The sequence below is a fragment of the Galeopterus variegatus genome, unplaced genomic scaffold (assembly GCF_000696425.1).
Source record: "Galeopterus variegatus unplaced genomic scaffold, G_variegatus-3.0.2 Scaffold297, whole genome shotgun sequence".
Taxonomy (NCBI): domain Eukaryota; kingdom Metazoa; phylum Chordata; class Mammalia; order Dermoptera; family Cynocephalidae; genus Galeopterus; species Galeopterus variegatus.
This window is the reverse complement of record NW_007726408.1, coordinates 209,419-222,753: the sequence shown is the minus strand read 5'-3', so window position 1 is coordinate 222,753 and position 13,335 is coordinate 209,419. Positions and strand designations below refer to the sequence as shown.

The following is a 13,335-nucleotide window of genomic DNA, read 5'->3' as shown; positions in this document are numbered from 1 at the left end:
TAACTATTCACATAGCCTTCATTTCCTCAATACCAACAGTAGGAACAAATATTAACGGGTTAGTTAATTAATTAATGGGTTAATTAATATTAATGGAGTTAAAAGTTGCATATTTATTGGGTACTGGAGGGATAGAATGAGAGGATACCACGACTGATAAGATACAGACAATACTTTAATATTTACAATCTAGTAGAAATATAAGACATACTTAATGAGTTATTTATTTTAATATATATTACTTCTGAGCATAAAATAATGTATAATTATATATGATCATTATAGAGATTTTTAAAATACACAGTTGGTAGAAGCTTCCATAGATGTGTAATTTCACCACTTAGAAATAACAGATTTTAACATCGTTATAGTTCCTTGTAGATTTTTCTGGGTTCACTCACTTATATCCATCAGGTGATTTCATTTCAAGGTAATATGAGAACCACAGATATTGTACAAGTAGGATTTGCTGTTTATCAGTGGACAGTAGTAGTCCAGGGTCTGATCATGATCAGCTTCTCAGGCAGACTTCAGTTTCTCAATATGTACTGGGCCTTATAGGCTTGAAGAACTCCCCAGAGGTTGCGATGACAGGTAGCAGAGCTCTTCAAGGACTGGCACAGCAAGGGTACACATCCTGCAGATACAAAACTGTTCAGGAAATTTTGGCTATTCCAGTCTGTTTAGAGCAACTGCTCTCAATACTGCGTGCTCATTATAATCACCTGGGGAATAAAAAAACAAAAACAAAAAACCCCACAAAAAACCTAATGACCAGTACTTCCTGGGACTAATGATATTGAAATCATTGAGCCCAGACATTAATATTTTTAATAAGCTCCTCAGGTGTACCGTTCAGCTGGGACTGGCAGGAAAGCTAGTGAATGCTAGCCTAGACAGTGCGAAGTTGAATGAGAAGAGAACTAGAGAAGGAATTCAGGGTTACAATATGAACGTGGGTTTGATTTAGTAGGCAATATGGAATAATTTGTCTTTGAGCAGGACAGTGGCATGATCAAAGTGAAATTATAGGGAAATTCATTTTGCAGGGGAGATGAATGAGTTGGAGGTGATGAACTCTAGAGGCCCCCACATAGTAGGCAGGAGGCACTAAGGGCATGACACGGGTGTGGTGGTGGTAGGGGAAATGGAAAGGGCGGCCTAGATACAGTGAGGCTGCAGAGTGACTGCCAGTGAGCTGTGGGCTCGGCGTGGGGCAGACTTAAGATCATTCTTTGGTTTTGACTCTAGCGTGACTCGAAAAGAGTTTTGTTTTGTTTTTATCAGTTATATGGAAGGTAAAATAAAACTGGTTTGGAGAAAAGATGCTGAGTGTGGATTTTGATGGAATGCGATTGAGATTTGGAAGAGCATACACCAATGGAAATCTCCAATACAAAGTTGGAATAGAGGAGAGTGTTTAGGAGGTAGCTGGTGGCTGTAAGTGAAAATGTGAAAATTCTCGACATCTAGGGATAGATGAAGTCACAGGAGTGGATGAGGTCATTGAGCGATGTGTAGAGGAAGACAGGAAGGTTGGAGACCAAATCTTTAGGTGTATGTTCATTCATGGAGTAGAATAAAGAAGCAGAAGCATCAAAGGAGATTTGATTCAATGCAACAAGTGGGCCAGGTTTTTCTTTAAATATACAGGAGGTAGAATTACAGCAGGTATAATTTATTTAGTTTTTCTGTGTGGACATATTAACTTAAGTGCTTTGTATTTTCTTTTCCAAAGGTGATGGCAGTTTTGGGTCAGTTTATCGAGCAGTCTATGAAGGAGAAGAAGTGGCGGTGAAGATTTTTAATAAACATACATCACTTAGGCTGTTAAGACAAGTAAGAATTCCAATAATATCATTATATCAAATCATACATTGTTAATCTCCTGGAACTCTTATTTTGCATGCAATTGTGAAAATGCAAAAAATGAACACATTTCCCTCAAAAGTTTACTTGAGTTTAATTATGAAATCTCATTTTGTCCATTCATTATGGAGCGGAAAGTTTTCTTTTGTTTCTTCTGTTGAAAAATGAAGATACGGCAGAATTTTGAGAGTTCCCTGTAGTGTGATCCATATAATGTAAAACTTTGTGTAAGACTCACTTATTACCCCTCTTTTACTTTAGAAACTTGCTGCTCAAAATGTGCTCCACGGACCAGCAGCTGGACATTACCTGAGAGACTGTTAGAAATGTAGACTCTTGGGACATATTTTTGTCCCTGTACTCCCCAATAGTCACACTTCTAGCTGCTTCTGCCTGCTCACAGACCTGAATCCTAGCAAGCTCCTGACTTCAGGTCCTGTTTTCTTCAGAGTATTTCTCTTTCATTTTTCTGGCCCACAGAAATAATGATTTTTTTAAAAAAATTTTTATTGAGCATAGCTTCTATGTGTTCAGAGTGAAAGAAGCAGTTTAAAGCATGATCTCCTATGGCTGATGTGATTGGAGGTTAGAAATCTTAAACCAAAGTTCTAATTGATAAGCTTATACCTTTCTTTTTGGATTTGTCAACTTTAGAAAGAAATTGTGGATTACCTACTACAAAAGATAGGGAAAATTAGCATGCTTATCCTATCCCCTCTCTGTTCACTTATAAAAATTTAAAATTGGTTATGTTAGTTTTCCTAATATAGTAACAATTATAACTTGAAATAATTTATAAAACTTTCATTTTTTGTAAATTTTTTTTTCTTTTTGGTGGATGGCCGGTACATGGATTCAAACCTTTGACCTTGGTGTTCGAACACTGTGCTCTCATCAGCTGAGCTAACTGGCCAGCCTAAAATGTTTATTTTTTAGTACAACTCTGGACAGCGTGTACTGACTCCTTGCTTGCTATGTGAGAGGAGAAAAATTGTTACTATTCTCCTCTTCCCACACGCTTCCCAAGTTCTGCAATTTATTCTATTTTTATATAGTTAAAGTTTATAACATTTATATTCTGTTCTGTAATCATAATTAAATTGTTTACCTTTGGTTTGAAAAACAAAACCAATAAATGCCACTTAGAATTGATTTTTTAATTTCTACAGAACCAAAGTGTCTCTACTCTTAGACAAAGACATGTAACCTTCTCTCAATAATCATTTTTTCTGCTACATTAGGAATATTCCAAATGTCAAAGTCAAATGGATTCCCTATTGGTATGTGTTTATCATCAATTGATAAAATGGGACTAAATTTTAATTTCGGTCACAATTATATCCTAATTTTTATGTAGTTTTTTTGGGTTTTCTGGACTTTTTGATTATCTTTTTTTTTTCTTTTTAATGTATTGAGAGAAAAGATACATACTTCCATCATGGCTTTAAGAATTTCTAAATTCTTTTTTTTTTTTTTTCCTTTTTGTCTTTTTTCGTGACCGGCAACGGACCACAACCCTCAGTGTTGCGCCCGTACCGGACCGGGACCGGCAACGGGATCACAACCCTCGGTGCTGCGCCCCCCCTCGCTCAGCCAGTGAGCGGGAACCGGTCTGTATGTGGGATCCGAACCCTCGGCAGGAGCGCCGCCGCGCTTCCCAAGCAGCGCACTGTAGCAATGCGCCACCGGGCCGGCCCTAGAAGTATATTTTGATAAATGAACTGTATGATTAAGAATTTAGGGGCCGGCCCGGTGGCGCACTGCTACAGTGTGCCGCTTGGGAGCGCGGCGGCGCTCCCGCCGAGGGTTCGGATCCCACACACAGACTGGCTGCTCACTGACTGAGCGAGGATCCCACACACAGACTGGCTGCTCACTGGCTGAGCGAGGGGGGGCGCAGCACCGAGGGTTGCGATCCCGTTGCCGGTCCCGGTCCGGTGCGGGCGCGACACTGAGAGTTGCGGTCCGTTGCCGGACACGAAAAAAGACAAAAAAAGGAAAAAAATATATATATATAATCATATTTTTGATTGTCACCAATTCTTTCCCTCCCTCCTGGTTGCTTCTTTATAGCTATTTTTTTAGATAAAATATCCTCAAGAATTTCTGTTAATATCATTTAGAATTTCATTTTTTCTATTACTTGCATTATTGCTATTTGCCCTGAGGTCATTTGTTCTATGAGTTCATCTTGATCTCTCTCTATTATGTTGCTGGTTTTCCAAATTGGTTATTTCTGTATGACTCTTCATATCTATGAATTAAGGACTGTATTAATGATTAAAGAAGGACTATGTTGATTACTAAAGATAACTGGAATGGATATTCTCTGCATTTGTGTAGGTTTGTTTTTTCATGTTACCATGCCCTGAACAAGAAGGTAGATGGACCATGGGCTCTTAATGAGTGAGCACTGTTTGTGGATACTCTGCAGGTTACATGGGCAGAGATCATCCAGGCTCGCTGAAACCTTAATTACTGCCAAAGTAATGAAGTCTTTTCTCTGGAGGTTCTGTACTTGAGACTATTTCTTTCCTGCTTAGTGCTGCATTATTTTTCTCTTCTTAATCTGCTGGAGAGTTCTAGATACTTCAGGCTCTGTTCTGCATCTCTTCCTAGTCTGAACACTTTCTGCTGTGAACTTCATCAGATAAATTATCTCCACTTTTCATCTTAAAAAGAAAATCACAGGGGGCACTCACTGTAGAGTTGGTTTAATCCAGTGGTTCTGGCCCATTTGCTCTATAATTCCTTTAACCTCTGTGTGTTGGTTTTATTCTCTCAGGATGGCTTTTCTCATTGTGGTGAACTGGTTCCCAGGATTACAATTACGTATTACAAGTACAGAAGAAAAGAGGGTGCCTCTTTTAAAGTCTTGCATTTCACATAACCAAAGCCCTACACAGTAGCTCATTAAATAAAAGACTTCTCTTGGCCTCAGTTGAGTCACCTGTCCTTTTGTCAGCAAGCGCTATGGTCAGGGCAATGCTTTGTGCTGATTGGCTTAGGCCTGTGTTACTGAAGCAATTGCTATGGCAATGAGGATGGTCTTACTTTGATTAGGAATTACTTTTCTCTGAGGCTGAAGTTGGGGTCAGTTTGCCCTGAATTCCATGGGCTACGTGGGTGAGGGTTGAATACCTCAGCAAAAATCAAGGTACTCTTAGGAGAAAAGAAAAGGGAATGCACAACCAACAGTGGTCACTCCAGTATCCTCTCCTGTTTTGGGTGCTGGTGGGGATTTATTCCCCTTTTTTTCTGAGTCTTTACTCATGGTAGGAATGAGGGAGAGGGACAAGGTGAGAGGGGAAGTAAAATCCAACGCTAATTCTGCCATCCTATACTAGTAGTCAACCGTATTTTAAAATCTATTCATCCTCACATTTTTTCTTTAATTTATTAATATAATTCCTTATGACTGAATCTAACTAATTTATGTAAATTTTTTTAAAAAATGCAGAGTTATACTGTTTAAGTTACTCTGAATAATATCCCAGCAGAATTTTGGTTACTAGTAACAGAATTAGTCATACTCTAATTCTTGAAATAAGTTAAAACATTCTGTATACAGAAGTAAGTTTGTGAAACAAATCCTGGAACAATCTCTCTCCATCTATAGGTGATTTGTTATGTAAATTAATTTTTCAGCCTTGGTCGTTAGTCTTCAATATATGTTTCAAATTTTATGGAATGTGCTTGGGGAACCCTGATGGAAATCAGAATACCCAAAATGTATACAGTACTGACTAGTGTATAGGTGGCTACATAGATCAAGGAAATGGTAGAAGAAATAGAAGAGTGTGTATAATGTGCTTTCTCTTTAAAAAAAGAAACTAAAAAGAAAAACCTTGGTGTTCAGTGCTGCATTTTAAGGATTATTCTACTAGTGGTCATGAATTGGGGCAGATCTATTACACTCTCTTGCTTCTTTTTCTTTGCGATCAGGGAGTTGCTTTTCCAGGATAGAAAATTTGGATTAGGCTTTTGTCTGTGCCTATAAAAGTAAACAAAGCTAACTTGAATTGTTTTCATCAGTTTTAACCAACTGAGCTAATAAGACATGGGGAAAAAAGAAGATTTTTATGTACTAAGCAAATATGATTGCTGTCTGAAGCTTTGTTCTTGGAGAATCCCCTCCCGGGGTATTCAGCCTTTCTTCTGCAGCTTGCAGAGTTCGCCACACTTCAGTTTCCTGATAGATGCAGTGGCACGGGTATTCCACGTCTTTGAAGCTGGTTGTTAAGAAGCAGAGCTTCTGCAGGGATCGGTTTAAAACATGAATCGATTTAACATCACGTAATCTATAAACTTCAACTAACAGCTTTAGAATAAAGTAGAATGTACAGAATAAAGTGTGTATGGAATTCAAAGACAACACCACCATAAAGGAGATTGTAGTCTCCCATGAAGTGGTCTGGAAGAAGAATAAATTTCTAGAAAAATGATACATTTCAACTAAATTACAGTTTCGGAGTGAAGTGGGATATACAGAATAAAGTGCATATGGAATTCAAACAGGACAGTATCCTAAAGGAGACTGTAAAGTCTCGCATGATGTGGTCTAGAGGAATGATCGTATCAAAATGGTGACCTCTGTTCAAGCTGAAACGATATCTTTGACTTCTTGGAATGCAGAGAGATTGTTGCAGCTGAGGATTGCTTTAGAGTGGTCCAAGGCAGGTCAGTCTGAGAAAGTGGTAATATCTGAGCTAAGATCTAATGGAAGAAATGTGAAGGGCGAAGGAATTTCTAGGCAGAGCAATCAGCAAATTAGCAATTTGCAAAGGCAACGGCCTGTGGCTGGAAGGAGCTGGGCATGTGCTGGGGATTGGATGAACGTCAGTTGGCTGAAGGCTGGTGAATGAAGAGGAGGGAGAAAGGAGATGGGGTCTGGGAGAAGGGCTGGGGTCAGATCAGCTCAGGCCATGAGGCCACAGAAGTACATGGGATTTTTAATCTAAGAGTGGTGAGAAGGAGGGGACAATACAATATATTTATATGGAGGTAGGCATTGTCTTCAGTAAAGTTTTATAGTCATTAAGCCAGAGATTATAGGTGGGTTTTCTCTCATATACCAGTTGCATTTGATTAGTAGTGGCTGCTCAGGACCTGGGGTCTGAGAAGGATTCTGTGGCTAACTAGAATTTAGTAGATAAGATTGACATGACCTATTAGTATGACCACACTGTGTGTACTGTCCCTGCATTAAATGTTCTGATAAAAGCAGAGAAATAGAAAATATAGGGCGTAAAAATTTAATTCAAACAATCATTTCAAACCCAACTCTTTTTTACTGAAAATATGGAAAACATAAAAAAAAAAAAAAACTCAAAGAAGAAATGGAAAGTTTGCTATAATCCAGTCACTCACAGAAAACCATAATCAGTGTCGATGTTCGTAAAGAAGGAGGTGCTTGGGTAAGAGTTGATGTTGTAATATTCTTATGTGATCTTGGACTTTTGCAGGAGCTGGTAGTGCTTTGCCACCTCCACCATCCCAGCTTAATATCTTTGCTGGCGGCTGGGATTCGTCCTCGAATGTTAGTGATGGAGTTAGCCTCCAAGGGCTCTTTGGATCGCCTGCTTCAGCAGGACACAGCCAGCCTCACCAGAACCCTACAGCACAGGATCGCACTACATGTGGCTGATGGCTTGAGGTAATTAGGTTGCATTGTTTTCTAGTCAGTGCATGAAGAGTGTGACCTGGAACTCACTATCAGACTCTGAGAACAGCAATTTCCAATAGCACTGTGTCCCAGTTGCATTTTGCAAACAATTTGGGTAAAAACTACCATCTCCCTGATCAAATTCTGTTAAGTTCATAAAATAAGAGTAGGGAGACCATGCAGAACCTCATAGCTAGTCATAGCAGAGTTTGAACCCATGAGTCCTGCTCTTGAGTCACCGTTTTAACCCTGTGCTGACTTGCCTCCCCTAAAAATATATAGGTTAGGCTTCAAAGAATCAAGGAAAATGTTAATTAGATAATTCGAACAAGGAAAGATTAGTTCCTACTTCTGAAGAGGACTAGAGTGATTCACGTTGGGTTCTCCTGCATGACCGTCTCATGTGTCTCAGACACTAGACAGAGCTATGGGGTGGGAAAGCTGTGGACTCTGCAGACAAAAGGACAGGGACAAGTCACTGCTCCACACACCTAGTAACTGTGATTTTATATCTCCGATTCCCATTTTTTTTTAGTGGTCTCTAAACCATGCAAAATGTGAGGATTTTTGTGATATTGCAGACATCCCAAAGTAAATTCTTGGTGTCCCCCCACCCTTGCTTTGCACCTCCCATCACCCACTTGTTTCACCTGGGAGTCCTCCCCCATTCCTTTCTTTCTCTCCTATCTCACACCTAATCCTTCAGCAAATCTTTTCAGCTCACAGTATACTTAATGCAACTGCTTCTCACACTTGGTCTCACCACCAGCTGAGTCTAAGCCACTGTCATCTCTCCTTGCCTAACTGGTTCCCCTGCCTTCTCCTTTGTCCTGTTCTATAGTCCGTTGTTCACACAGCCCTGAGAGTGACTTTTCTAACATGGAAACTGGACCAGGTCTTGTTCCTGTTATCAATCCTCTCCTATCCCATTCCTGGTCACTGTGCTCGGGCGCTGCCTCCCTGAGGTTTCTCACATCTGCCAGAGGCTTTCTACCTGCTGTTCTTTTGCCCAGGGAGGTCTGACTCCCAGATATGCTTCTGGGTCCCTTCTCATTTCATTCAAGTCTCTCCTCAGAGAGGATGTCCCTAACCACCGACCCTAGGTCATCTCTCTAGCACTCTTAACACTTATGGATGCCTGGTATTCTTTATGCTTTCATTTAAAAAATGTGTTTATTGCTTGTCTTTGCCATCATAATCTGAATGCCAGGATAGCAGGGACCTTTCATCGTGTTCACTTTTCATCATTGTCTCTCCAGCACTGAGAACCCTCAGAAAATCTGGTGGCAGCGGGGACAGAGGGAAGGAGGAGGAAGGGAGGAGAACGGTGCCTGGCACATGGTAGCCATGCGGTGGATGGCATCTCCTTCTCTTTCTTCTCTTCTGAAATGCTGTAAATATGTCTTTTGGGCAGTATCCAGAAATGTAAATGGAATGAACAGTGAGAAAAGCAAATAAACCCCCTCGTAAAATAAACAAACAGAAGAAAACCAGGAGGATATAACTCTTAATAGTTTATAGAGAATTAAATAAGTGAGTTAAATTAGTAGATGTCCCTTCATGAAAGGGTCCAGAAACTTCTGAGTATCATACAGACTATTAAATGAAACAGGGTGCAGGGATTTGGATTTGGGTTGATATATCTACTTTTGAACACCAGGGGGAACCTTGTGTTAAATTAATCTAAGTAACGTGCAGCTTAGTCTCCTGTTTAAGCATTTCAAAGCCTTCTTGGTTACTTTCCTTAATTTAACTCCAGATCCTAGTTTTCCCCTAATTCTTCCATACAATCCCCAAAATGTTCATTTATATAATGAAGAATTGCTATTTTTTATTCAACACTGTTGAAAAATCACATCTCTAAAATAACCTATAAAGGTTACTTAAAATAACTTATAAAGGTTCTCTGAAACCTTACTTTAAATAACAAATCCAGCAGTTTCTGATGAAGTAAGTTAAATATCATCATATCTACCTATAATTTGCCTGATTTTCTCTTAGCATAATGCCAGGATTGCTCTTTAGATTTTGTGCCACAGGAGGCTGGGAGATTTTAGTAGCTATTTACCTTCTACCAGCACTAAGTATATTTTAAAAACATAGTATAAGGTTTGTTTTACCAAATATATTTTAGCATAGAGCTATAACTACAGAGTTAGGAAGAGACAATAAAATATTATGCTCCTTGGGAGTCTCTTAAATAATGGAGCTATTTAGAGTGACAAACAAGAACTTTCCTTACGTTGCATTTCTCTCTGCTGCAATCTGCCTTCAGTGATTAACTTACATCTCTAATTCAGTCTGCTTCTTTGAGCCATTTATTATAATTTTCAACTGCCTATGAAGATATAGTCACCTGCGTTTTTCATAAGTTTCTCTGTTTCCATATTTTCAAAATGGAATTTACTCTCCTTGTTCCTTCCTTCCACTATGAATCTGCTCTTGTCACCCCAACTTGATATGCCAGGACCCTTATAGTCACATCCAGACCATCCCCTTCCCCCCAAAAGTAAATATTCATTTGTCCACTAGGTCCTTGACTCTATTTTATATTATGTTTTTAATCAATTCTTTTACTTTTATGCCACTACTACTGCCTTGGTTCAGAACCTCCAGGAAATTATCAGAATATTTCCTCTAAAATAAAAATCTAATTATTCTTCAAATTTCCTAGTAGTGTTCCCAATTATCAGCCTCCTTGGGATGCACTAAAACTTTATGAGTGCTTCTTACCTACCTCTCCAGCCTCCTGCAGCTCCACTGCTCACACTCTGTATTCTAACCATGCTTCTATTCATGTCCCTCTATCTTGCATTTGTCATTCCTCTCTTCTGACATAGTTGTCTCCCTAGAGAACTCATTTTCCTGAAGAATTTGCTCACATACTACCTCTACTATGAATCTCAGCTGCTCCATGAAGAGTTAACCTCTCTAACGTGTGTTTCTTGCACCTGCTTCATGTGGGACATTGTCTTGTCTTAGGTCCTGAAGGGAGAAAAATAGAGATGACGTTGTTCTCGAGGTTGAAGACTTAACAGTCTAGTGGGGAAGTCAACTTTGTTATCTTTACTTCTATGCTTGTCTCTCTCTGTAACTCTAACCCTAACCCTCTGTGTTTCCCTAGCGTTTGGTGCTTACACATTTTGTGACCTTGTTTGGGCATCTGTCTCTCCTTCTAGATTATGACCCCTTCAAGAGCAGAGATATGAAGATGGCTTTGTATCCCCTAATGACTGGCCTCATAGATGCCTAATATGTATTTGTTAAATGAACACATTTTTAGAATAATTCTATTCCATTATTTTTAGGATAATTCTATTCAGGATGAGATAAAGTTTACTTTAAATTACAAAGAAAGGGGTTTCTTAGCAGCTCTTATGATAATCACAATTAAAGAATGGCTGTTTATCTGAATATAGACGAGTTTATTTTAAAATAAAATATTTGACAATACTCACAGTCACACAATGCATAGATTATGGTTGAATTATTTCAATAAGACAAGATCTGTACTTATTACTATTTCAAAAGCTATTTTGCTATTCTATTAAAGGCTATTAAAACTGCACTTTTAACAATTAAATTCTATAATTGACCCAGATAATTTCTCCCTCCCACTGACATTGTTTCAAATTAAGCTTAACTTTTTTTTTTTTAGCCCTTGGGAAGTATTCTGAAAAGTCTGTATTCTATAAATATTCTAAAAGAGGCATGCATTATGAAGGACTTGGATGCTGTTCAATGATGTATGACTTGGCTTTAACTTTTTTATTTTTAATCTCCCAGCTTTTCTCTTCAGCAAGGCAAGAGTAGCTAATGGCCTTTCAGTAAGCCCTTAGTAAATTTTTCTTTCAAGCCCATTATTTATTGTTAAGGTCAACTTCATTAGTACATTTATCTTATTTTTCAGCCAAAAATATGTATACTGAAATGAATGGGCTTAATGTCAAATGTCCTAACTACATCCTGGAAGAGAGAGAATCTTCTGCTGCATTCGTTAATGCAATGAAATGATACACACACTCTAGGCCATCATGCAATGGAAAGTTCAGGGTATCCCTGCCGCTCTTCTCCTAATCCCCATGGCAGTGACTGGTACTAGGTAATAGAGTAAATATTTGTTGATAAAATGTGAACCAAAAGCCGCAAACAAACAAAGGATTTAAATTTTCCTCCATTAAGTCCAGTGAAAAATTGTTCTTTCAAGGTAGGTCATAATGTACCTGGGAGATCACGTGGATGGCTGTAGTAATTTTGATGCCGTGGGGCAGAGAAGACAGAGTAGGACAAAAGTCAGAATTTTGTAGATGCCTAAGTAAAGTTATGTTAGTAGCTGGGTCACACTAAGCCCTCTGACCATGTTTCCAGAATGCACAAGACCTGGTTAAGATGAAAACTTTATGTTGTATTTCATATTAACTAGTTTTTATTCTTCGCCTGAAATGTCCAGTTCTAGTTGCTTATGGTTGCACAGACCAGTCTCTAAAAGGAAGAACTTTAACATCACCCAGCATCATCTTTGCCAAGACAGTGTTTTATTCATTTTAGCCCTCGTCCAAATGTCCTTTGTTAAAGTTAATTTATAACAGAATTAAGTTTACAATTAATTTTATCTTCAAACAGAGTCAGAGATTAATAGCTAGAAAAAGTCTTATCTCAAAGATAGATGGAATAGAGAGGATTTTGAAAGCCGAGATAAACTTCTATATGGTTTTAAGAAAGTCAAAACTATTAAATAAATGGGAATTACAACAAAATCCTATCAACTCTTATTTAACATATTTACAATTAAAAATAGTTAAAATATTCATATGATCAGAATTCCCATTAAGTAATTAAGGTACATGAAAGAAAACTCTCCAAAAATTGGGACTTTGCCTGAGCTGGTTGTGTCCTAAAGATCAAATAACTCTATTATCAGGATTGAACTTAAAAAATATATTTTAAAAAAATATAACCTTGCTTTGCAATATTTGACTTGTATATTTTGGTTTCCTTCTACCATATCTCATAACTTTGAGGGCCAAAGTTAGCACAGAATTGTTGATGCATTGCATATTCAAGAACATGACAAAAATTATTATAATATAATCACATTTAATGAAACTTCCTGTGCATGTTCTTGCAGATACCTCCACTCAGCCATGATTATATACCGTGACTTGAAGCCCCACAATGTACTGCTTTTTACCCTGTATCCCAATGCTGCCATCATTGCCAAGATTGCTGACTACGGAATTGCACAGTACTGCTGTAGAATGGGGATAAAAACGTCAGAGGGCACACCAGGTAGGTGATGAATTTTGCCTGATAATTCTCTCATCAAAATGGATATCTATTGACCTCAGATGTGAGTTAGGAGAGTCAAGAGAAAACTGTAGCCTGACATATTGTGAACAGGTATTTATTGTGTGAATGATTGTGACCATTACTTAGTGATTTTTATCATTGTATTTTGTAGGACAAAAAAATTCAACTGATGGAAAAAAAACAAATCACGGGCAAAAAACAAATAAAAGGAGAGAATATGATATAAACTTACAATTTTAAAAGTTAGATTTTAAAAATCTTTAAATACTCTAGAGGTGGTAAAAGTAACAGCAAAAGCTTTAATCTAGGTACCGTTGACATTCACCCCAAATTGAGACAAACCAAATTCAGATCCACAAACACTTTTTCATAACTCTGAAACCCAAGGAACTCTGAAAACCCAAAGGTTTTTTAAATAACTGATTTGGTGGCAAAACCTGACTGTACTGTCTTGATGCTTATTACGGTCTTGATTTCTTAAACTCATCATG

General features: G+C 38.2%; 1 protein-coding gene across 1 annotated transcript in view; it reads left to right on the top strand.

Annotated features, from left to right (window-relative positions):
* Window positions 1–13,335, top strand: part of LRRK2 (leucine-rich repeat kinase 2) — a 136,051-nt gene that overhangs the window by 96,425 nt on the left and 26,291 nt on the right. The window contains exons 39-41 of the mRNA XM_008567142.1: window positions 1,739–1,839; window positions 7,335–7,525; window positions 12,663–12,823. Of these exons, the coding sequence (XP_008565364.1) occupies window positions 1,739–1,839; window positions 7,335–7,525; window positions 12,663–12,823 (453 nt within the window). The remainder of the gene's footprint in view (window positions 1–1,738; window positions 1,840–7,334; window positions 7,526–12,662; window positions 12,824–13,335) is intronic.